The 25,832-nt window shown below is 40.3% G+C and overlaps 1 protein-coding gene across 2 annotated transcripts in view; it reads left to right on the top strand.

Moving 5' to 3' along the window:
* pax5 (paired box 5) overlaps positions 1–25,629 on the top strand; it is a 53,104-nt gene extending 27,475 nt beyond the window's left edge. For both annotated transcript variants that reach the window (XM_086083369.1, XM_086083368.1), the window contains exons 7-11: positions 8,513–8,645; positions 15,852–15,953; positions 19,164–19,250; positions 19,499–19,585; positions 21,875–25,629. In XM_086083369.1, coding sequence (XP_085939495.1) covers positions 8,513–8,645; positions 15,852–15,953; positions 19,164–19,250; positions 19,499–19,585; positions 21,875–21,957 — 492 coding nt within the window. In that variant the 3' untranslated portion in view covers positions 21,958–25,629. The remainder of the gene's footprint in view (positions 1–8,512; positions 8,646–15,851; positions 15,954–19,163; positions 19,251–19,498; positions 19,586–21,874) is intronic.
* Positions 25,630–25,832: the final 203 nt, after the last annotated feature.

Genomic DNA, 25,832 nt, shown 5'->3' with positions numbered 1-25,832 from the left:
ATTCATGTTTAATACTATTATTTTGAAAGGGTTATGGTTGGTATTTAAGCGACCTAATGCCATCACATCGCAAAATAATCTACACTACAGACACGTGAAATACTTATGCTTGGAATAATACATTCTTTGAATTGATTTTTTTTTTTTTAAAGGGACAGTAACGTGAAAAATCCACTTTCGGGAGCTTTTAGCCATGTTAAAATGCTAATTCCTCACCAAAAACATCACCAAAGTGGTGTTCTCCTCCATTCGCCCCTCTATGAGAAATTCTAGGTCATTCTGCTCTCCAAGCACCAGCCCCTCCCAAACTGAGAAAACGAGCAGGTGCTCACTCTATGATGTCATGAGGTGCGGACCCACCCCCGCACCGCCTATGCGGACCAAACACGCCCACTTTCCCTGAGACCTCCTTACTCGCAAGGATAGTGATAAAAGTAGCCTTTATCAGTAAACGTTCTATCCAAATGATTTCAAAGTAATCAATTATCCTTCCCATCTGCAATGCCAAAGTGCAATGACAATTTGCCATCTTAAATTCCGTTGACCAAATTTCTGCGCTGATTAACCTAACTGAACTAATGGTGAAGTGGTTAGTGTGCTCATCCTCTAAAGGTTCAGAAGGTTCTGGGTTTGTGTCCCACTCAGGTTTTTTCTTCTTCTCCTACTTTCCTTTCTCTTCTTCCCTCTCCTTCCCTCCTCCTCCACTACGATTTATTGCGGCAAGGTGCCATTTTGTTTCAATTCAGAGGAGTGCTCGAAGGCAGCTCTCCAGCAGCCGGCTCGGGCGAGAGCTGGCGCGGCAACCACACAGGGTGAGGCGGGGTTTTACCGAACCGGGCGTTTTGCTTCCACGTTAGAAAAAGAGCCGACAAAATACCTCATATTTCATTTAAAAAATTTACATCGCCATGGTGTCAAAGGTAAGATTTAATTATTATATGCCTAAAGTTAACCGTGGAAGGGCTTTATACTTAATACCTTTAAGAATCAAAATAAGAACATACCCTGGGCAGGACCATTATCCGGTCACGGGACACAAACATTCCTTGTGACTGTCCTTGTAGTCTTTCAAAGCCATGTGATTTTACGTGTGTTTACAGTACGCAATACGTCACGATGATCACGTGACTGTGTAAAAATGGCTGCTACTTTACCTAATGCAAAAAATTAAATAAGAAATTCTTGTCAATAATGTTATATGTGACCTCACTAGTCTAAACATGACATTCTGATTAATATTACATTTGTGGAATATGAGTTAAGCAGCAAAATCCAGCCGTTTTTATCCATCTCAGGGGGCGGCCATTTTGCCATTTGCTGTCAATTGAAGATGACATTAATGTTGCTCAAAGGTCTCAGGTGACAACCAATCACAGCTCAGCTTCAGAAAACAGGTGAGCTGTGATCATTGCCTTAGCCCTGAGCAACTGTGATGTCATCTTCAGTCGACAGCGAGTGGCAAAATGGCCGCCCCCTGAGATGGATTAAAATGGCTGGCTTTTGCTTCATAACTCGTATTCCACAAATGTAATATTAATCAGAATGTCATGTTTAGACTAGTGAGGTCAAATATAACGTATTATTGTCAAGAAATGTTTAAGGTTTACCTCCACTTTAAGTTAGTTTCCAATAAGTTGTGTATTGCTATACACTAAGACTTTTTAAAAATGAAATAATTTCCATTGCTAGAAGCTTCAAGTTATTGACTGGCTTAGGTAATTTTGCTCAATGTTAATTGTGGCTCTGAGTATGACCGCACTTATTGGCGCTTTTGATAGTGAGAGAGCTTCCGTCGTACCAATGCATCTTGGGAATATTCAGCATGGAGCAGAGACAAAAAGACACTGCGTCAAGATGTGTGTGCATCATGTTGCTGCATTTAAATTGACCTCACGCCCTTTGCCTGCCGTACAATAATGTAAATGTGAGCGGAATGGACAGGTGTAACAACAAAACAACAAGAAGCAAGCATTTGTATTCCGTCAGATGCCTCTAAAGCGCACTGCTCACGTTGATATTAAGGAAATACATTTGCCAAAGTCGCAAAATGGCAATTATTTTTGACCCACCTTTAAATACATGCCTCTTTCACTTTTATTGGCTTGATCAGTGTCAAGGGCAAGAGAACAAACACACTGGTGGAATCATGCCATGTAGAAACACAGATAGGCTGCAGCCTTAGACCTTTAGGGCAGAGTTGGCCTTTTTAGCCCATTCATTTGCTTCGGACCAACATTGAGAGTGGAGTGGCACAGGGCGAGAGGTCGGCAGGGATTGGCTGAAGGAGCTCAATAGACTTCGAGTCAAGAGTATAATACCCATGATTCATAGGTCAATGTCCTCCCTGAGCCAAGTCAAGCCACTGGGGTCCGCTCGCAGACGGGACGGTTAAACGCCGGGTCGCCCTGGGGTCAGACTGGCTTTAGGAGCCGCATTGTGATTACAAAGAAGTGCGAGTGCACACACACACACACACGCGCGTATTGAAGTCTACATTCCGATCTGTCCCTCTACCTCCGCTCCCCTCTATCATCTGGTCTAGTCAACTACCCCCCCACCACCACCACCACATTCCCATTTTTCCCAGCCTGAATTTCCCAAAGGGAATGATTGACAGTCATATGCTGAACACTGACAGCCGCAGCTCAGCCTCTTTGGGCCCGGATCTTTGTGTGTGTGTGTTTTTATGTGTGTGTGGTGGTCTTGCGGTCAAGGAGGGTCATGCTGTATTGTGACAGACCTCGCTAAAAGATGCCACAAGATTTTGGACCTGCTGTTGATGTTGAGTGTGTATGTGCAGGTTCTTGTCTTTCTATCTTTGTGGGGACCAATGTGAATATGTGCATAGCGAGGCCACCATTGAAATGCGATATAGTGTTAGTTTGGGATTTTAGTGTGACCTCGAGCTTTGCGTGTAGGTGAGAGGAAATATGTGGACATGTAGGGGAAATACAGTATATGAGTCTCGGCCCTAGACAACTCTATTGGCAATGTACTATATCAGGGGTGTAGAACCTTATTGAAACTGAGAGCGAATTCTTGGCTGCTAATCAATGCGCTGAGCAGTTTGATAAACACTTCTGAAATTACAAATTTACTTATGTTTTTATTAGGGGTGTCAGGCGATTCAATTTTTTAATTGTAATTAATCACATGACTTCAATAGCTAACGCACTATTCATCGCAAATTTTATATTTGTTCTAAATGTACAATAAAATGTACAATAATATTTTTCCCTGTTTTCATATTCTTGTTAACAAAAAAGTGGGATTTTTTTTTAACTAATATAAATATGGCTGCATCTTTTAGTCATTGATACAGTAATTTCATAATAATTCATAAAATTTAGTTAAAGTTAAAATGATATACGATATTGACTAGTGTTGAGGTCATTTTTCTGCCACTAGATGGCATAATTGCATTTGTAAGACATTGGTGACAGCTCAGTGCATTTTTCATTTTTATGAACATGTGAAATTCTGCACATTTTTAAACTTGGAAAATACAACTTGACCCCAGTCTCCATAAATATATGCATTATTGTTAAATTCATTACTGCTAAATTTTGACGCGGACGTGTCTGCTGTGTTGCAACTGGAATTCCCCCAGTACAGGCTTTCCAAGTAAAGGGCGGTCATTAATCACGTGTTTAAAATATTTGTGGTATTAAAGGAAATTTAAATTAACTCAAAATTCAGTCACAAATTTTGACATCCCTAGTTTATTATTAATAATATTAACTTAATATGTGAAGACATATCATGTTAATTAATTCTCAAAATTTTCATATAGCAAGTAAATATCAATATGCAATACTTTATTTCTACAAATCTGTGTCCATTTTCAAATGATCACTTCTACAACATTCCTAGAAAATCCCTATGTCCCTTCAATTGTGAGCTATTTTTAAAACATGTTGACGACTCCTGTAATATTCTTTCTCTATTTAAGTAAATCGTTTTTTGTTTGTTTGTTTGTTTGTTTGTTTTTGCAGAATCTCATTTTAGTGTTTAAAAACAAATCTGCTGCTCACGACCGGCATAAACAGCCATTTCTGTCTGTGTCATCAAAACACACTCATCCATCCTTTTCTTTATCTTTTTTCCTCATTCTTGTTCTCCCTCTCACCACCGTCTATTAAGCCCCGCGCAATTAATTTGTGGGCTCGTGGCGGAGGGTGTGTCCGCACGTGTGCTTGACAGACAGAGTTCATTTGAATTTCCCTTCAATCACTTCCCATTAGTCAGGTGATAAATCAGCTCAGATGACGGCACCTCCCACCCAACCAGACCACGCTGGGTCCCAATGCCTGTCCCGTATCCAAAAAGAGAACCACAAAGCGGGTTTTTTTTCTTGTTTTCTCATAAGCTTTTTAGTACCTCGTGAATAGATAATTATACATGTATATCAATAAGTTGGAAAAATGACTTTTTATCAATTTAAGAACATGTCAAAATATAGCCTGTATTAAAAGATGTTGGATGTCAAACATTTGGACTGACTCACATGATACATGTTCTTACCTGACACAAGACCTATATTTAAAAAAATGCCATCATAAAAATAACAATGTTTATTTTTAATTAATCCTATTAAAATATTGCACAATAGTATAGAATGTACTTCATTACATTGAGAGGTATTTATAGGTGTTTTAAAGCAAATCTTGTTGTAGATCTCATCCGGCGTATGTTCCTAATGAAAGATCCTGTGAGCGTAAATCAAAATCTAGGAACTATTAGAGTCTCTGCAGAGGTGAGCTGAAATGCGCATTCCTTTGCAGCCCTGTTGATGATTTCCTTCCCCACACTCCCTTTCTCAGGCCATCTGTGAGAATTGTATTTGTTTACAGTCAAGCCTTTTCCATCAGGAGAACACAAAAATGTGGAGAGGGGGAGCGACAAAGACAGACATGGAGAAATAGGGGGCAATTTGGCGAATGGGAAAAAGGGGAAATGCCATTATGCAAATGCACGACTGCAACATGGCAAGGTGCGTGTGTGAGTCTGTGCCGGCAAGTCGGTTAAGGCTCATCACTTATTGATGTGATATCTGGTGTGGACCAAAGCATGACCTCGCTACCAAAATGGCAACTAACCAAAGATGTCACAGTGCTGTGATGAATTCTCTTTCATTAGACTGTCATCAGCGTTTGCCACCACACAATCTTCATTCACTTCTGAATATTGATATTTTAGTTATATTTTAAATTTGAGCCTAGAACATTCCTCAACCCTTGAGTGACTTTTTTTCCCCAATTCTTTATTTTACTCTCTTCCAAGTGTAAATATTACTCTTAAACCCAGTCTATTTGGTCCCACTTCAAATAGAGTCAAATTTACTCTAAATAGAGTCAAATTTACTGTACAGAATTTACTGTGTACAAGTACATCTCTTAAATTGTATCCTTATTAACATTAAAGAAAACAAAAGAAAGAAATCTTGATCAACTTACAACAAAGAATCACTTAATTACATGTTTTTTAGTCTCTCGCAGGAAAAAAAGATTTGAAGTGCATCAAATTGCCTGAAAAACAAAACAAAAACATACATAGATAAATGTGAAGGCCACTGCCACCTACTGTAGTGGATGTGCAATTACACTTTATTCTTGTAAGGCAAAAAAGAAACGAAAAAAGTCTTACACTCCACTCTGGCATTGAACCTCGCCCCCACTAAATGTGTGACTTTAAATTACTTACACAAACAAAAAACGTCTTCTTTTTTTTTAGGTTGCAGGATGTACCTTACAGCGAGTGTATTCCATAACAGCTGAAAAATGAGATCTCTCCAAGGTGCTGAAAGGCATTTCCAGTCTGAAACTAAAATCACTGATGTCACATCCACCATTGCCTCCATTTGTTTTAACCCACCGTCCCGCACAGTGAACCCCCCCAAACACACGCACACACACCCTTAACGCCCAAATCCCTGCGTGGCCCCGCAGCTGCGTCCCTCCTCTTTGATGAGGGCTGATGGTGCCGTATGAGCGGCAGAATTGACAACATTTACGGGGGCGAATGAGAATGATCCATCTTCCTTAGCGGGCCTGTCACTCCACTGGCCAAACTTCATCATGGCCAATTACCACAGCAGTCCCCTTCTTCTCCACTGCTGCCTCTGCCCGGCCCCCCCACCGACATGGATACATGGACTCATTAGACACTATTATAATACGACTGACGGCAGCCAAGAAATGAAGTGGGTAGGGGCGGGTTTACTCGGAGTAGTTGCTGGAACGAGAAAAAAAATACAGGTGCGATGTGTGAATGCCGTGGGGAGGTGAGATCGGAGTCATTAAGAGAGGAAGCTTAAAATGTGCGTCAAGTCTTAAGAGAGAGAGAGAAAGCCTGGGCAGGTGTGTGCGTGAATGTGTGTGCGGGGTAAGCTCTTATTTGGCAGGTCACAGTCCAGTGGTTGTGTTGTGTGCTGACGAGCGCAGGGGTGTTTAAGAGGTCAGTGAGCACAAACACACGCTCACACTTACACTTTTGCAGGCTCAAACAAATTCCCGGGTATTAAAAGGGTCACTGCAAAACGCTCACCTCATCATCGAAAGGAAATTCTGATCGCTGTCGTTAGTGTTAACAATCTGCAAACACACACATGCACACAGTTCTTCTCCACTGAGACGGAAATAGATTGTAAAAGTTTCTTCATAGACACATTCACATACAATACAAGAAATTACAGTCATAATTATTTGGGCATAGATTTTTTTTTTTTAAGGCTGATGTTCAATCCGATATTGATTAATTATGGAACATCAATTCTTCTTAAAGACAAAGGACATGATAAAAAATAAATAAATAAAAACTCCACAAACATTTAATTCCAAACAAAATTTTGTGGAGGCAGTACCTGGTTAAATTATTTATTTATTAACAAAAGTAACACGTTAAAATCGATTGTGTTACACAAACATTGATACCAGTATGGATGAGATGAAAATGTTTTCATAATTCTAATTCAATATCAATTAAGAAAAGTCATAAAGTGCTTCTTTCATAAATGTAAAAAAAAAACTAAAAACTTTGAAATTCATGTGAACAGCAAATTTCAAGAAAACAGTAAGATTTTAAAAAAAATCGGCCTTTAAATTTATATTTTCTTGTAAATTTATGGGGAAAATGAGATATAAAAAATAATCGATTCATGGTTTTATGAATCAATATCACGCTTGAAAAAGAAAATTGATTATTCCATTTATTTATTTTAATTGATAACTGATTAATCGGCTGATTAATTTTAAAAATATATCACGAGTAAATAACTTATTTTTCAGTACCTTAAAACATTAATGCTTACAACAGCATATATATGAATTAAAGGTTGACCATTTGCCTGTTTTATAAGACTTTGTACATAGTCTATGTATTTGTTTAACTTCACAAGAGAGAGCAATTTAAAAAAATCATGGAAAAAAGTATTAAGTGTGAATGCAGTATAAATACAATATATCAGCAACACAATGAGTGTTGACGTTTCAACGAAGTTATTAGCAAAACCTTATTTATGCATGAAGCTCTTTGAACATTGAACCATGTAACTTCAAAAGTACCGTAACTCCGGAACTATTTGTACTGGCAACGTAATTCCAACGGTTTCTGAGAGCGGAGGAGCGGAGCTTTGCCTCGATTCCACATATATTACGGTAGCTAGCATATTTCCATGTGTGGAGGAGGGGGAAGCGCTGTGTCACAAAGGCGAGTGACGCAGGAGACAAGAGATGACGCATGTTTTACAAATCAACGTATCCGCGGAACCATTTGCGCTCGCAACGTATCTGAAAGCGGAGGAGGGGAGCTTTACGTCGAGAGGAAAAAAAAAACTAAATATGCGTCTATGAAGCTAGATGATCTAAAGGTCGCGATCGATCGCTGTTTTTGGCAACAGACCTGTAGAAATGTCTTCAAACATTTTGATTATCTTTTGGCAAGCTAAGCAGTATCAAAGTATCATTTAAGTGTAGACATTTGGAACAAGATCTGAAATGAAAGCTTGCAAACTAAAAATGGTTGACATGAAAAACGTTTCCCCATCATCTAAACTCTTCTTAAAGGTTTACCTTGTGCAATGTGTGTGTATGGAAAAGGTATTGGATGAGTGAACGTGTCCTGAGATGATCACAGTTCTTATTCGTGATGTTGTCTTGTAAGACCAGAAGCTTTGTGTTAGCCGTGTACTTCGGTACTTCTGTACTGTGTATGTGTGTGTAGCAGAGAGAGCAATAGAGATGGATAAAGAAAAACAGCAAGTTGATCCTGTGGTTATAAATTGTTGGACTTGGTTGTAGAGTAAATCCTTGTCTTTGTAAACAGATCAATAGACTCTCTGCTGGTCATGTGTGTGCGTGCGTGTGCGTGTGTTTGAACATAAACCTGAGTCCTGAAGAAGGAAGCAGCAGAAACATGCAGCCGGGTCGAAATGCTGCGCTAATAATGCGTGTCGAGTTATCAGATAATGTCGTGATGTCTTAAGTTTCCTCCACCACTTCCTGTTTCTGCCCAGACGTCGGATTACTCCTCCATGGCCTCGCTCGCCGGTGGACTGGACGAGATGAAGAACAGTTTGGCCAATCCCGGCACCGGGGCGGAACTAGGAGCCAGCGTGGCCGGCCCACAGTCCTATTCATTAGTTCCAGGTAAGGGAGACAGCACAATCTATTTACTCTTGTCAACTAAAAAGACATTTAAAGGGGCATTCAGTGATCTCTAGCGCCATTTAGTGGTGTACTATTTGTGTCAATAGTATGCAAAAAAAAAACTTTTTTTTATATATAATCGTAGTAATCACTAATTATATTACATGGCTGTAGGAAGCTTCCATTTTTTGCCGCCATCTTCCTTCTACGGATGCCCAAAAGGACAACTTCGAGAATGTAGTTATTGCATTGAGCGTTGGACCCAATGTGTCCACAGCTGGGGCCTACAGGTGGTCGTCACTAGCTCCCGTGATTCGGGCTCCTCCCGCTAGTCGCTCTTATTAGCTGCTCCAGCTAATTCTGGCTAGCTCGTCTTTCGGCGTTGTGCGCCGGGCTTCACAGCGGCTGCCAAGTCGCCATCGCTCGCCGAAATGCCCGTTTGCTCACACAAAATAAGAATTGGTATTAGGCTTGTGAAATGTGGTCTCTCTGAGCCACCGTAGTATGTGTGCTCCTGCGTGTTTGTACTGCTATTCTTTGACCACAGATGGCGCTAGGCATGTCCCTTTAATAAATAAAAAAATTGTGTTGATTATTTCATAAATACTTAGACCAGCATTTCCAAATTTTAGTGCTGAGGCCCAAAATATGTGCCAGTTGCCAGGGTACATTTCTGTAACCACTTTTTGTGGATTGTCAAGCAAGCACATTTTGTGCCTTATGGTTTAATGTTAATATCTTACCTGTTGTTGATGTTAATAATCCAATATCTTTCTCAGGACTAGTCTAAAAAAATAATAATAGATACGCTAGATTACCAAGATATTTGCATGAATGTAGTGTTGTAGTGGAAAATTGGATACATGTGCATTTAATTATTCATTGGTTTACGACGGGTTACGGTCGTTGCTATTGGGGAGGTAACACAACTGATGCAATGTAAACGTGGCACTGACTTGATTCTAATAGCCTCCGTCTCTCTAATCCATTTAAGAGATAGTCCACCTCCATATGCACATGTGTATATGTGTTCAATATGTTAGTGTGACAAGATGACAATTTAGTTGCGCAAACACTATTAAATCTGTATATATGCGCAACAATCTTTCCTCGCAATGTTTTTCAATCATGCTTTAAACCCCCAGTGCACGCGTTTAATCCACGCATTAGATGAAGAAATAAAGTCATTCATACGCCAAATACTGTAATCCTTATAAAGTCTACTTGAGCTGCGCCGGGGGCTTCGCACTTTGAAAGTGTTTTAATGTCTATAAAGAGCTCGGTGCTTTCGATCTCCAGAGAGACATGCCTGGAGGAAAGGATGGCAAGGAAGATGGACAGATAGCGAAGCAGGATAAAAGCTCGTCTCCATTTAGGGACGCTGGAAGAGGCAGTTGTTAATTAAGAGTAGACCAGGGAGCACTCGGACAAGGCTTCAGTGCTCCCATCGGTAATGAGGGGAATCATAGAGCTGGGAATTTGGGATATCTGGGAATTGCCTCTTGTTGGCCGTCCAAAACCACAAAGGAATAGTACCTGCCCGAGCAGAGGCGGCGATAGAAAAAAAGACATTTCCATTTCTGCTTATGCATGCACACATTCATATTCACACGCACACGTGTTTGGAATATTATGCATTACATTCACTGACTGTCTTTTCCGTCAGAATAGAGCGCCCTCTAAGGGGGTGCGACTGCGATGTTGATACACCCTGAAAGTGTTGCGACTCATTTGATATGGAATCTCTTTGATGTCTTCTCAAATCTCAACTGGGATTCGGTTTGTCCCAATTGGCACTTGCGTCTATCACTCACTAAGTTCATCCCAAAGGTTGATGGTGTCAGAAGCTCCGGAGTTCTTTCACTAACACTCTAACTATGCCAGTCAGGAGGACCAAAACTGGCAAAATTCAAAAGAAATAAAGACTAAATAAATAAATAAATGACTAAAAGTGAAAATATAATTTTGATATTCGTTTTTATTTTCACTGTTAGTTGCTTATTTATTTATTTATTTAGTCATTTTTTATTTTGCCAGTTTTGGTCCATACTGCCAGGACGAAATGTTATTCAAATGAGGGGGCGGTCCCTAAGCGTGTCTTGGGTTAGACTCCGCCGTTGCAAACTGACTTTCAATGGTCGAGTGAGCGGGTCGGCGAGCAAGGAAGTCTCTTGCATAGAGAGCTCCAGTAATGGACGACTATCTGGTCCACCGTCACCTCGACTTGTTGTCGAGCAACTCAAGTCGCAAGTTGTGGTGGACCGCCCCCCTCGTTTGAATAACATTTCATCCTGGCAGTATGGACCAGTTATTTAACCCAAAAAGTTTAGAGAAATTTAATTATTAACTCACAAAGCAACCCAATTTTGGGGTTGTTTTGTGGGTTATTCATTTGACCCAACTCTTTGGGTTTGTTGAATAATTGAATAATTGTTAAAAATGAACCGACCCTTTTTTTTTTTCAAATGTATTTAACACAAACACTTTTTAAGTTAAGTCAAAATTTTAGTTGCTTTGTGGTTTATTAATTAAACCCAACTTTTTGGGTTAATTGAATAACCCAATTAAATTAAAACCAAAACAATATTTTTTTGTTATTTAACACAAAAGGTTTTTGACTTATTTAACCCAAAAAGTTGGGTCAAATTAAATTAATACAACCCAACTTTTTGGGTAAATTTAATAACCAAAAAACTGTTTTTAGAGTGTGACTTTGTGGCTGTGGTGATGGTACGTCGTGTGATTTATTTATTATTGTAATCCCTTCATACTACGTTGAGCAAAAAAGAAAGTGGCTAAATGTTAATGTGCAATAAGAATTCTCATGTACTGTATAACGTATGGTGTTCCACAGGGTTCAATTCTAGGGCCTGTTTTCATTGTATTTGCTGCCCTTGTGTTCAATCTTAAGAAAACAGCGGTGGTTGTTTTCAAGTGCCCCTTAAATATAGTGTTGAGTTGAGTGATGTGAGTCAGCGTCATAACTGCATGATTTGCAATGCCAAGTTGAGAAATTGTAGAAGTCCAGCACAACTAGCTATCCATCAAAACTAAAGGAACACTTCCTTAAGATGCATGGAGATGGGGAATTCAAGAACACAATATTTTCTGAATTCCAGGCGAAGAGAGCAGATTTGAAAAAACAGCTACTCCCCCTATTCATTTTGTTCACCAGTAAACCATTGTTAAATTCGAAAAAAATAAATTAATCACTTTTGATTTTTAAATAAGAAGAGTTTGGTGAATGCTCTTTGTAAACTGGCGGGGTTCAGTACCTCCAACCATGTTGAGAACCACTGAAATAGTGCATGTTACTAATACCGCGGTGTGTGTCTCAATCGTTTTCTTCGTGTAAGCACGTGTTGTCAATTCAGTATATGAGCTCAGAGTGGACGTATTCACATTGTGCTGACCTCTACGGCAAAGCAGTGGACAACAGAAACATCAAGCAGCGCTGGCACATACGCACGCATACACAAACACACGTAGACGCACACCTCCCAGGATCTGGCCCTGTCTGCCCCCCTTAAGTTGGGCTGCAGAGAGTCCATCTCTGCTCTCTTTCAACCTCTCTCCTCCCTCCCCCCTTCCTCTTGCCCTGTGCACTGACCCTGAGCGGATGAGCAGCCCGCCTGCGCTAATGCCTCGCTGTCGCGTCAAACACTGAGAAAAACTTTACTACACTAAGACAGCACAAAGATGAGGCGGAGAGGGACAGAGGAGACTGGAGCAGGAGCAGGAGCAGGATCGGGAAGCGATTCATATCCAAGCTTGGATCTTCACAATGTCCGATTGAAAGAATTGCACATTTGGCCCTTATTTCATTTCTTTCCTCTTTTGTCAGCTTCATTAATTCTCAACTCAATTTCAAAGTTCTACCTCAACACACATTATTCTGTTTTTGTTAAGACCTGGTTATATAATGGCTGAAACAATTTCCATGTGAAACCAGAATTGCACTCATTAGAGTGTCGGCTGCTGCCAAGGTTCAACGTTCCTAATTTGGATCAACACTTAATTGTTCCCCTCCTGAATATGCTTGAATTTTCTTATTAATAGTCATGCATTGTGAACTGTGAAATTACATACAACTGTATTTATTTAATTATTATAATTTTTTTTACAATTGTTTTTGCATTTGCTTAATAACAAACAAATGGGTATGAAAAATCTCTAGTGGACATTGTTGATGCTTATCTTGTCTTAATCCTGTGAGTTTTGGATCTTTGTAAAGGCACCATATGAGATGCTGATGAGGATTTTAATGAAACAAATATCCTCTATTACAGCAGAGTTCACATTTGTAGTTAAAGAAACAAAAGAAGGAAAATTGACCTGCCTTATTGGTTTTCATTATTACATTTAACATTCTTATTTAAAAATATCATTATTGGCCCATAAAATATGAAAATGTATTTTTATTGACACTTCTATATTGGCAATGTGAACTACATCATGTAATAACCATAACCAACCACCTTTTCCAAACCTTCCCTTCTCCCTGTCTGCTCCCTCCTCGTCGTCTTCTTGCCAGCTACTTGTGGTTAAGTGTCGGGGAAGTGAATGGGATTGATGGTGTTAGCATACGAGCTGTTTATGATGATGATAAATGCGTGCGCAGGAGGCTGTTGATGCATGTGTAGGTGCGTTTGCGTATGATGATGATGATGATGATGATGATGATGATGAATGGAGGGCTGGCTCTCCACGCACACATACATTCACACATATGATGCACCATGCAAACATAGAGAAATGATGCGGGCCGACACACTGTCATGTAGTCTATTGCGGTTAGATATCCTATCCAGCGACTGACAGTCAGATGGGGTGGGGGATTTGGCTGTATTAATGGGTTCAGTCTGTAAATTGATAAATGCCAGCAAATGGGGGCGGGGGGAACAGAAGAAAAATAAGGAGATGCAGATATGCGGTACTAACACAAATCTTATATCAAGATGCTAAGTTTGTGGTAGCTGGACACAAGCGCTGACCAAAATCTAAACTAAAAGGCAACCCCTAATATGCTAATTATATGAATTAGTTTGTACCTTACTATTAGTTGGAGAGGGAAGGCTTACAAAAAATATATCTGTTTGCTGATCAACTTTAAGTGTGTATGTGACCGTGACTAAATAGATGGGTCACCTCGCAGACCGAGAACCAGTGCAAGCACTTAATCCCTTTTCACACTGCACTTGTTCAGTGTGAAAGAGTCACACCAATGCAAACTTACCAGTTGCCAGCATGCCGATATTTGGAGGTGCTGATTGCAGCAGCTAACCAGGAAGAGACGCTGGTTAGACCGCACCTGGACAAGATGTGCCTTTCCTTGTTGCAGAAGAAAGTCCTGACTTTGCTCATTTTAAGAAAGAGGACATAAACGAAGATCTCGAGCAGAGCCACGCTCCTCTCTGTGGTCCCCGCCCCTCACCATATACACAACGAATGGGGTTGACGACAGCACGCTGCGCCCCGCTAAAGGCAGTGTGAAAAGGGCTTTACTTTGGCAATATGAAGTACCGATACTATACAATGCAATTACAACATCTTGTAATATTGCTGGAAACGTTTTTTATTGTTCAAAAATACTAACTATTCTCGAACGTGGCACATTTCACTCAATTGTAACTTTTTAGAGTAACAACTTGTCATTATTGAAATGTTAATATCCATCTGCATGTTTTTTTTTGTCAGTCTTGCCTCATAATTCGCTTTAATGTAACCTTCAACCAGAGATGAGAAGTAACGACGTACAACTACTTCGTCACTGTACTTGAGTCGTTTATTTCAGTACTTTGTACTTTCCTGAGTATCTATTTTTTAGATTACTTTTTACTTTTATCCGTTACAGTTTAGCATGAGTATCTGTTCTTTTAACTCGATACATTTTCAAAACAAGGTCGTTACTTTTGTTTATATATGCATGAAAACGATTAGAACACTTTACCTGGAAAAAAATCAGCCATCAATGTCTCGTGGCTCGTGGCCAATCATATGAAGCGTTACACAGGGTCCCCTTCATCCCAGCCTGTAAAGCCTCGTTTCCACTGTCGGTATCTACTCTACTCTACTCCACTCTACTCTACTCTACTCTACTCGACTCTACTCGCTTTTTCTGGTACCTGCTCCTTTGCGGTTCTAAAAAAAAAGTAGCCCAGTTCCAAATCGTGACGGAGTTATTTTGGAGGCCAATGATTGGTTCGAGACATGTCGTCATCAATGTGCAGCTGCGCAAACCACCACCCCGGGAAAACAGCTGCCATTCACGACGAAGGGAGGACAACAATGGCTTCCAAACAGATTAATACTTGGATTTTTAAGGAGGTGTAAACCTTTTTAACATTATTGAATGCAGTCTTCTGGCTGCTGCAATATTCATTCGACGTCTTCTGGCTGAAATAAACAGACACAAACCATTGTTTGCGCTCTCCATTGTTTTTGCCTGTGCAGTGCACGCTAGCTGCGGTCGCTTTAGCATGACATCACTGGCAAGGTGACTCTCGGGTGGTGGCCATGGCAGTGGAGACGCACTGCTTTTTGGTATAGAGCCAAGTAAAGCAGAGTAGAGTAGAGTAGAGTAGAGTAAAGTAGAGTAGAGTAGAGTAGATACTGTCGGTGGAAACGAGGCTTAATTTGCTCTACGTCAAGCTATGACATGACGTGCAATTGGCTAGAATAGGAGTACACATCCAGTGAAAATACTTTTTACTTTTACTCGTCCAGTACATATCAGAGCCTGTACTTTTAAAAACGTTTACTTGAGTAGTTATTTGAGGGAGTACTTTTACTTTTATCAAAGTTGTTTTTTAGACAAGTACTTTTACTCAAGTAGAGAATTTCAGTACTTCTCCCATCTCTGCCTGTAACACAAGGCATTTAAGTTATGTTGTGTGTCAGTCTAAACACTAGGGACACTATGTGAAAGGAATACAAAGAAGAATGTAGTGTCTCGTGGAATACAAGTCGAAATACGGGTGGCACGGTGCCCAAAATAAAGTGAGTAAGACATTCAAGACTGCTTCTTGAGAATACCTCAAGCTGTTAAGTAAAACTGTGACGGGACAAGTGAAGTGAAGTCTTCTTCTCTTTACTCAAAGTGCCACGCCATCCCTATATACATGCAAAATGAAGAATTGGACGCTTTTCTAACTGTTGATCACTTCAATCAAATATTGATGGACATCTATGTGTGCTTCATTGCAGGTCGAGACCTCGCCAGCACCACCCTGCCAGGCTACCCTCCTCATGTTCCTCCCACGGGACAGGGCAGCTACTCCACCCCCTCCCTCACTGGCATGGTACCAGGTACTCGCAACTCGTGACTTTACATCGCAGTAATTTTTACTCTAAACAGAGTAAAATTTAGACCTGGAAGAGTAAAATATTCAGAGTAAAATCCTAAGTACATTTTGCAAGGAGAGGGTTTGACTAAATTTTACTCGTGTATTAAAATAAATAACTAAATAAATAAATCCACTCCAGGGTTGAGGAACAAATCCACAACTTCAAGGTTGAGAGACAGCCAATCTACTCCCTGAGCCATGCTGCTCCTACTGTGTGTTCGCTGGTGTCAGCTGGAATATTTGTAGTTCCAAAGCCAAAAATTATGTTTTTGGTCCCCCTTTGGATATTAGCAAACAGTAGGAGTGGCATACCTCAGGTGGAGTGGTTGAAGTTGAAGGTCGTGAGTTTGTTCCTCAACTCTTGTGTAACTTTTTTTTTTAAACTAAACTAGTAAAATGTACAAAAAAAAATGGCCTTCTAAAATTTACTTTTAGAATTTCTGAGTGAAAAAACAAAGGTTTTTGTCATACATGGCCAATTCTCTCGTATTCAGTAAAAACACTTTGAGTGAAATTTACTCAGAACATTTTCCAAATTTTACTGTATTTAGAGTGGGACCAAATAGACTCTGTTTAGAGTAAAATTTACTCTTCTGTACATCATTTACTGTGACCTCAGAAGATGGATCCGTATGGGTGCGAGTGTTTTCGGGATATTCATCTATAGCGTTGCCGTTTCCTCTTCTTCTTTTTTTTTTGCCAATGCTACGGCTGACAGTGCTCCCAGTGGGGTGGCACACACGCGTGTGTGTGTGTATCATTAGAAAGCAGCCACAGTAGCACAGCTGTCCCTCCTCAACATTAGTAATTTGTTTTTAATGAGAATCACCAGTGACCCACGACTAATTCATTCATTCCCTTCCACTCTGCCTTCTTCGCCGCTTTTGTGTTTCAATCCTGTGCTTGCTCTCGTTGCTCCTTTGCGCTGCTCGTGCTCACAAATTTTCACTGGGGGGGGGGGGGGGGGGCTAACAGAGGAGCAGCGCTTGAAACCAAAATACTGAAAAATAATGTTTACAAGTGTTTGTTTTGGTGTAGTCCCAATCATTTTGTTTGTGACACGCACACACACACGTATATAGTCTCAGTGGACGTGTTGCAACAACACGTCTCAAGATGGCTAACCCTGTCGCCCTGTCCCCATGCGCTCACCCCATCCTGTCCTCAGGTTTGACAGCATATTTGGGAGCGTCTTCACTTGTGCGCTGTTTGTGTGCGCGTGCGCGTTTGTTTTTGACAGAGTGCGTGTGCGACCTTGACACCGCGCTACACCAGGGAGACCCGCGAGCCTGATCCCCCCCAACCCCCCCGCCTGACTCCCACACCCTTGTCTCCTAAACAACCTGACATGTTGCCGTCACCACGGTGATGACAAGGGGAGGATGTTCGCACCCGGGGATGCCATGGAGACCGCATCCCGACCCCACCTGACAGTTGCAGACAAACACTTGTACTTGTGGGTAATGCGGGGAGGATAACTTTCTGACAAAGTCGAATTATACAAACGTTCTCCTCCGTGAAATCCGAGCTGAGATGGAGATCATCGGCAAACTTTGCTCCTCCGCCGTTTTATCGCCGCTAAATTACCCTCCGTTTTTTGTCGACCCTGTCTAATATCATACCTTCATTAAGTAAGCAACTCTCTTCTGTTCTTCTCTCCCTCACTCTCGCTCTCGGTGCAGCAGGGGGCTGACACTCAGAGGGGGTGTTGGAGAGCACTGAGGCAGAACCGACAGAGCGAGAGGGAGAGGAGGGATGGAGGTGGTGTCGGGGGGCTGCACCGGGGTCTGTGACTGTCAGCGATGGGAGAGGGATCCCCCGGGAGGAGTTGGGGGGGTTCAGGGGAGAGGAAAGAAAGAGTGGGAAAAGATTGAAAAAAAGAGCAAGTCGGCGGCGAGGTGAGCAGAGGGAGAAAAGGAGGAGAAGAAATGGAGGAAGAATGTTGTTTTGATGTGAAGGGTGATGGACCGACTGTAGCCGTGCAGGCAGGTCGGAAGAGGAGGAGGAGGAGGAGGAGGAGGAGGAGGGAGAAAAATACAGGGGAAAGGGTGAAGCAAAGACAAGAGAATGAGTAAACCCCAGACAGTAGGTAGTAAATGAGGGAGAAAAGCTACGCTATCATCCGCTGTATGGTTTGCACTCACTCGCAGCTCGACTGCAAACTGCACTGGAAGGAAAACTTGGGGGGTAAAAAATACATCCTGGTTCTGGCTTTCTACTATTTCCTTTCACTTGCCTTTAGGTTTGAAGTGATATTCAAAATATTCTCATTTATCTCATTTTAATCTATAATCTAACACTCTAATATAATCGATTCCTTTTTTTCCAGACAGTGTAATAAAACCAAACTAAAACGAAACATACCATATCAAATCAAACTTTATTTATATAGCACTGTTCATACATTAAAATGCAACGCAGTGCATTTAAATTAAAAAAACGGTAAATATATCAACCCTGCTATATCAATTAATTAAATCTAACCTAAAAATCAAAAAACAAAAAAAAGTAACCGTATAATAGAGTACAGTACATAAGCTTCATACTAACATAAGCTTTCTCGGTTTTTCTCTGTCTGTCTGTTTTTCTATATATCTGTCCAATTGATGTTTTAATTTTTTAAATCTAGCGCACATCAAATATCAACTAATTAAAAACTAATAAAAACCTGCTCTAAAAACTATTTAAATCGTACTTAATTTGAAAAACGGTTAAAATCAAAACAAAATAAAAAGTGTGAAAACGAAAGAACCATGATAACACTTAAAAACAATAAAACACGCAACTCAACTTTGACAAGTGTATGGTGCCACAAACAAGTTTTTTCTCTTGAATCTTACTGATCCGAGGTCTTGTGAAGCAAATTAAAATTTCAAAATACATTTCAATGCGATTTTTAATATTTGAAAGTCCCGTTGTGCCTTTTGGCTACTGTACAAGCCCGGTAACAGTGTAAATATGTTTTCACACTGCACTTAGTTTGTGCAAGCGTAATTGCGGAATGGCGCTATGTTCTGTGGTAGCAAGTGTAAATATGACTCGTGAAGTTTCTGAGTACGACATTAATGCTGAGGGTGAATAACTAATATGCTCCAACTGTCCCATTTTGTGTGGTTTTTTTAACTACTTTTTAATTGTTGTTTGGCATCATCTGCTTGTTTCCCCTATTCAGGAGGAGATTTCTCTGGAAGCCACTATTCCCATCCACAATATTCCACATACAACGAATCATGGAGATTTCCTAACCCGAGTTTATTAGGTAGGTTTCAACATTACATTTTATGTTGGGAAAACAATATACAGTTGATATCATTTCGCAACAATATTTAACACCAACACAGTCCACAGACCTTTACATCGTGTAAGTGATTGAGACAGTCATGGTCAAGTTGATTGGAGAGAGCCATTTCGGTGGTTCCATTTAAACGTGCAACAATCAAGACAGGGGTCAAGCTCTGCTTACTTACTGCTCCATTAACTCACCCCACTCCCTCCCTCTGCCCCCAGTGTTTCAGCAAGATTACGGTTCCCTCTTGGGTACTGAAATCGGCTGCTCCTCCAGTCTCTTCACCAGCCAGACGGGACAAATGCAAGGTAGGCGCAAAGCTTTTTTTCTTATTTATTTTATTTTTTTTTTACATTTCTTGACAATAATATGTTATATGTGACCTCACTGGTCTAAACATGACATTCTGATTAATCTTACATTTGTAGAATATTGAGTTATGAAACAAAAGTCCAGCCATTTTTATCCATCCCAGGGGGCGGCCATTTTGCCACTTGCTGTCGACTGAAGATGACATCGCAGTTGCTGAACGCTCAGGTAACAACCAATCACAGCTCACCTGTTTCTGAAGCTGAGCTGTGATTGGCTGAGACCAGCAACTGTGATGTCGCTCGAACGGCATGTGGCAAAATGGCTGCCTTCTGATATTGATAAAAATTGCTGGATTTTGCTGCTTATCTCATATTCCACTAACACAATATTAACCAAAATACCATATTTAGACTCATAAATTACTATTTTGGGGGGGGGGGGTAATAAAAGGAGAGAAAATCACCCTTTCAGACTCTAAGGTATTTTCAACACTTTCAGAGACACTGAGGGGCTTAGCGTGGACTCCTATAACGAGGCACAGGATGGGAGTGAAAGTGTCAAATGAAAGAAAGTTGAGTTGGGAATAAACGGCGAGTGAGGGAGCCTGAAGTCATGAGTGAACCTAAATAGTTTGTCAGGCCGGCTTAATGCTTCACTTCCCCAAAGAGCCTCCTGAGATTACCTGGACTGTGGACACAACCTGTCAGCACACAGCCAGCCAGATTGATGAATGTGACATAGACAAGTGTGTGTGTGTGTGTTGGCATCTCAGAGAGAGAGAGAGAGAGTTCAAGTGCATCTGCCAGGTTACGGTATTGAATTGACCTCTTCCCTGTGGAGTGAATAGACTCAAGGAATCAGAAGCAGTAGTAGAGCTGTACTCTGAGTGTCAGCTTAGACTGTCACTTGTGTGTGTAATGGTTTGCGTGTGAGAGGTAGACAGAGAGAATGCGAGGAAGTGAGTTAAGATTAATGACTAACAAAGGAAGGAAATGTTCCTTTCACGGGCTGTATTTTCCCATTGTATTATTGTTTTCGTTGAATTTATATCATTTTAAAATAAAATATAATGTAGAATAACAATCAATTATATATATATATAATTTTATTTTTTTCTTCAGGTGGCCATATTATCACTTGCTGTCGAGTGAAAATGACATCATCATTGTTACTTGAGCTGGGATTGGTTATTACCTGAGACCTGAGCAATGTGATGTAATTTGCACTCGATAGCAAGTGGCAAAATGGCTGCTTTATGATATTGATCAAAACTGCTGGATTTTGCTGCTTAACTCATATTCCACTAACGCAATATTAAGCAGAATACCGTATTTGGACTAGTGGGGCTTGTTTGGATAGACTTCCCCTTTAACCAACTCATTTGCTCCCAAAAACGTATAAATACGTTTTCTTTTAAATGTTCTAATTGTCCCAAAGTTTTTTTTATGTAAATTTTTTTTTATGCTAGAGCATACAGAAGGCTTTAATGCAGCCTCTCAACTGCAAAGTGAAGAAATTGTAGTTATTACACAAACGGCCAGCAGGTAGCAGCAGCGCAAAAGAGATCAATCAGGGCCATGTTGAATACAAGCTTTTTTTACTAACATTTCTAAAGAGTTTTGTGAATAATGATGAAACTTGGCTATATTCCAATTCCAATTGCTGCAAAATGGAAACCGTTTTTTTTTTCCTGATGAAAGAAGAGACTCTAATCTTTCTCTTGGTAGGTTCCATAATTTTATAGCAATCGATCACAATATTCTGTGGGTTTTGCAAAATCAGTCAAAATCCAGTAAAACAGCCGGTAGTGAAGGTGATTGCTGTAGTGAAAATGGCTGGGAGTGAATAAGTTAAACATGGCGAATGCCTGTATAGTGAGTAGTACACTAGTTAGCAGGTTTGCCTCACAGTCAAGATGTTCTCAGTTTGAATCTTGGCTCAGGCCTTCCTGTGTGGAGTTTTCATGTTCTCCTATTTACCATTTATTGATGGACAAATGAAGCTTCATGAAACACTTGTGATACTTTCCTACTGCTGTGAAGCTTTGTTTGCCCATCAGTGTTCATAGTTGTGAATGGTTGTGTTTTGTTTTTTTACTTTAAGCCCTGTGATTCACTTGCGAAGACTCCAGGGTGTACCCCACGCCGCAATATCATAATAATAAGATGTGAATAAATAATCATACTGTGAGAGAGACATTTTATTGTTGCTGAGTTTCATTGTACGTCCAGTGCAGTCAAAATGCAGACAAAGCAAGCGTGTTTCACGACCCGTGTTTCCCTCAGGGTCACCGTACTACTACAGCGCGACATCACGCGGGCCGGGACCGGCCACCACAGCCACAGCCACGGCGTACGACCGCCACTGACCGTGCCCGCTGGGAAGAGGAGGCGACAAGGGAAGGAGGGAGAGAAAGGATAGCACCAGCACTGCTCAGTTCACCAAGCCTGCCCCCCGTGCGCGGACCACTCACATTTTGACTATTGTGAATCTTTTTTGGACTGCCATTGAAACCGACCTACGCACTGCCAGCCTGTAAAAAGGTTACTGTGAGGACAAGCATGATGCAGTGCGACAGGTAGGCTCCATCCATGCATTTCGAGTACGTTTTTGCAACTCTGAGGACTCTTCGACGACAAAAAAAAAAACGTGGCTGTGTTCGTTTTCCAGCGCTAACAAGTCCGCAAGCCGCGATTAAACATGATCTTGTGGGCTAATTGCTCTGTGTGTGACGGTTGGGATTTTTCTTTTTCTGATGACACAGTGTGGCTTGGCTAGAGCAAAATCAGACCATGCTTTTGTAAAACCAGCGGTCAATCAATTCAAAGTTCTATGCCATGTTACGCTGAATTCAAGACAATCCAACTTGCATAACTTTAAATGACCAAACCCTTTTAATGCCAGCCTCTTGGATTACAACACAGGTGGGGAACCTACAGCCGGTGGGCCATTTTATTAGGCCCACCAGTAAAATAGCCGCAATTGTATAATTGTCATAATTAAATTCCAGGGGTGCCAAACTCATTTTACTGTGGGCCACATTGTCACGTTTGTATAAATATATATTTTTTCTTTTTAACAACAGTTTGACGTTGGAATCAGAAGTCATGGAATATAATGACAGCCAAATATTCAAGTATACAACTGTGGTTCAATTTATGTTAAAAGGAACCCTGATTGTCATGACAAGTAAGTCTCCGTAGCGTTCCTAAAGGGACCATCAAAACTCTTGAACGCATCTGGTGAATGACAAAAGCACGGCGTGGGGGAGGCTAACTCTCCCGATCGCATGTTGTTTCTTTAGGAACGCTACGGAGACTTCCTTACAGGCATACAGGCAATTCTCATTGCTCGGCAGAGAGCCAGCCGCCATTCTACGTCACTATGCGCTGAATTCGTTGCGACGTAAATAACAATGGCGGCGTACGTCCAAATAAAGTTTCTACAAAACGTACTAAACTGGAAATTATTTTTGAAAAATGAATTTCATAGTTATGTTAGTAACAACAACAAAAATAATATAGAGCAAACTTGTAATTACAGTCGGGGTTCCTTTTAAAAGAGAGAAAAAAAGTTTGTAGGCTGTTACTTACAGTATGAAAAGTGAGGGAAACCATCAACTTTGGTACAGATTTTCTGCCAGAATGAAAAAAAAAAGGGGGGGAGAACAAATAAACTACTTTAGTGGCTTTAGCGCACCACAAAAAAATGTGTGATGGGCTAGATCTGGTCTGACAAGATGTAAAACTAGCTGAGATTCAAACCCCGAACATCAGAACTGTGAGGCAGATGTGCTAGCCACACTGTGCTGCCATTGGTCATAATACCTAATCCAAACACTATCTGCTTAATTATTCCATTGTCATTTTTTTTCATGAATTTAGTAGGGTTCTGTGATGAAAACTGAAGTGGCCCCAGATAGGTTCCCCACCCCTAAATCTCAATAATTAACAGAATGGAAGATGAGGATGAGCCTTTCTGACAAAGCACAGACCTCAAGTGTAAAATGAATTATGGATAATGTTGAAATGAGGCCCAACTAAACCCGAACAGCGAGCGTTAGCGTTAGCTTACAGGAAGGTGCTATCCAACCGCCCTGCCAAGATTTAGTAGTCGTCAAGAGCTATTTATAATGGTGGAGAAAGAGTAATATATTGAGAAGCTTTTCTGCGCCGCACTCTGCGTTGAGAGTGAATGCCTGTAACCATTTATAATGTGTCACGCTGTTGTGCTAGAATAGTAATGATGATGCAGTAAAATCTATAAAAAAAAAAAAAGAAACAAAAAAAACGCGAACGGTTGTTTGTTTATAAATGTGTTGCGACTGAGGTTTTCTTGTTTCAAAAAGTTAGTCCATAGCCATTTTATCCACTTCCTGCTTATTCACAAAGAAGAGTCAGGAAATCAGGAAGTGGTGACACCCCTATTTCACGCGCTCTCTCTCTCTCTCTTTCTCACTGGCTCTCCTGCGCTCTCTCTTTTTATTCCCCAAAGATGGGCCCCCCTAGTGGATCGGCTGACTAACTACAAAAGCACAAAGAGACTCAATCATTGTTAAAGGCGCCATTTTAGTTTTTTGACTTTCTTATTAAATGTAGTAGGACTTCTTCTTATCCTACCTTGACGTTTTAAATGCTTGGCCTTCTGCTGTTTGACATCCCAAAATTGTTTCAGTAAAAATATTGCGTTTATAAAAAATATATACAAGAATCATATTTGTTTTTGTTTCATCTCCCATGTTGGTTCTGCGCTGTGACAATTTATGACGCCAGGGTGGAGGCCTTATCAGTATCCAGGGTACACACAGTAGAAGATTGATTGGCCCGTCAACATGGATCTGAAGTCAGTGTGTGAAGACCAACAACGCTGGTCTGTGCTCATGGGCAGAATCATCCCATAACCGTATGCGCTTCCTGTCTTGCATCATATAAATGATATACCAGAATGACTTAAAGAGATGAGACACATCATGATATCAATTATTCATATTTTGAATTTCGATTTGAATAATGATGACAACATTGTTTAAAATACAAAAGAGTTTTCTGGTGTTGGTTTGTTTCATTGTAGCTCTTCACTGCTACTGTGATCGACTTTACGCACCAAATCCTAAAATGTATGAACGGCGTTTAGCTTTTCAGCCCTTGTTAATCCTCAGATTGGAAATAAGAATTGAGCGTATTTCTCTTGTATTAGCAGACCTTGAAAGTTGTGCGTGCACAACTCGAAAGAAAGATCTCCTGTCAGCTCTCTTCTTGTGCTGCCAGCACACACGCCACAGCAGAAGCCTTTTCTCAGTTCTCTCTTTCTTTCTAGATCTTTCTGAGGCATTATTAAACCTGAACCGCACCAGCTGAAAAGGAGGACAGTGCCTTTAACACCTACCCCCCCCCCCCCAACATGTCACGAAAAACAAGCCTCCTGAACAAAAATTCAAAATGAGCCAGGACACAGTTGGAAACTACAATAGGACAGACACTCATTTGCTTTCCAGTTCCAATGGCGAGAGTTGAACCGTGTTTCATGGTCCTACATGGACATCGCACACAACATGGACAATTCAGTCACTTCTTTGCATTAAAATTGAGCTTGAGTTTTTAGTGTTACTCCTACAATATACATTATTATTATTATTATTATTATTATTATTATTATTATTATTATTATTATTATTATTATTATTATTATTATTATTATTATCATCAATCAAATGGTATACCATCAAATAAAAATGTCACCAAAAAGTAGATAGTTGTGTTATTTAATATTTAGTATGTAATTGTTCTGCAAATACTCATCTATCATTTACAGTTTATACCACTTGTATTTTTAACTAAACAGTTGAATTAGAATTTTTTACACCAACAAAAAAAATTCGATTAGAGGAGGTGACTGAAATGTCCTTGCTGGGACCATGATTTGTAAAATAGGTAATACATAGCCTCCATAATACAGAGAACACTGTATACGTTTATATTAGGGCTGAAGGGGGATCACTATATCTTAACTCATTCACTGCCATTGACAGCGATAGATGTCAAAAATTCATTTGAGCAATTTCTATTAGTTTAACATTTTTTTCCCATTTTTGTTAACAAGAGTATGAAAACCTAGAATTTTTTGGGGGTACATTTAGAACAGATATAAAATTTATAATTAATCATGAGTTAACTAGTGAAGTCATGCGATTAATTACAATTACAAATTTTAATCGTCTGATGCCCCTAATTTTTTTTATAAAAA

The sequence above is a fragment of the Leptonotus elevatus genome, chromosome 8 (genome assembly GCF_054856555.1).
Source record: "Leptonotus elevatus isolate MCC_2025b chromosome 8, RoL_Lele_1.0, whole genome shotgun sequence".
NCBI classification, from domain to species: domain Eukaryota; kingdom Metazoa; phylum Chordata; class Actinopteri; order Syngnathiformes; family Syngnathidae; genus Leptonotus; species Leptonotus elevatus.
The sequence above is the reverse complement of the archived record's forward strand: the minus strand, read 5'-3'. Positions and strand labels throughout refer to the sequence as shown.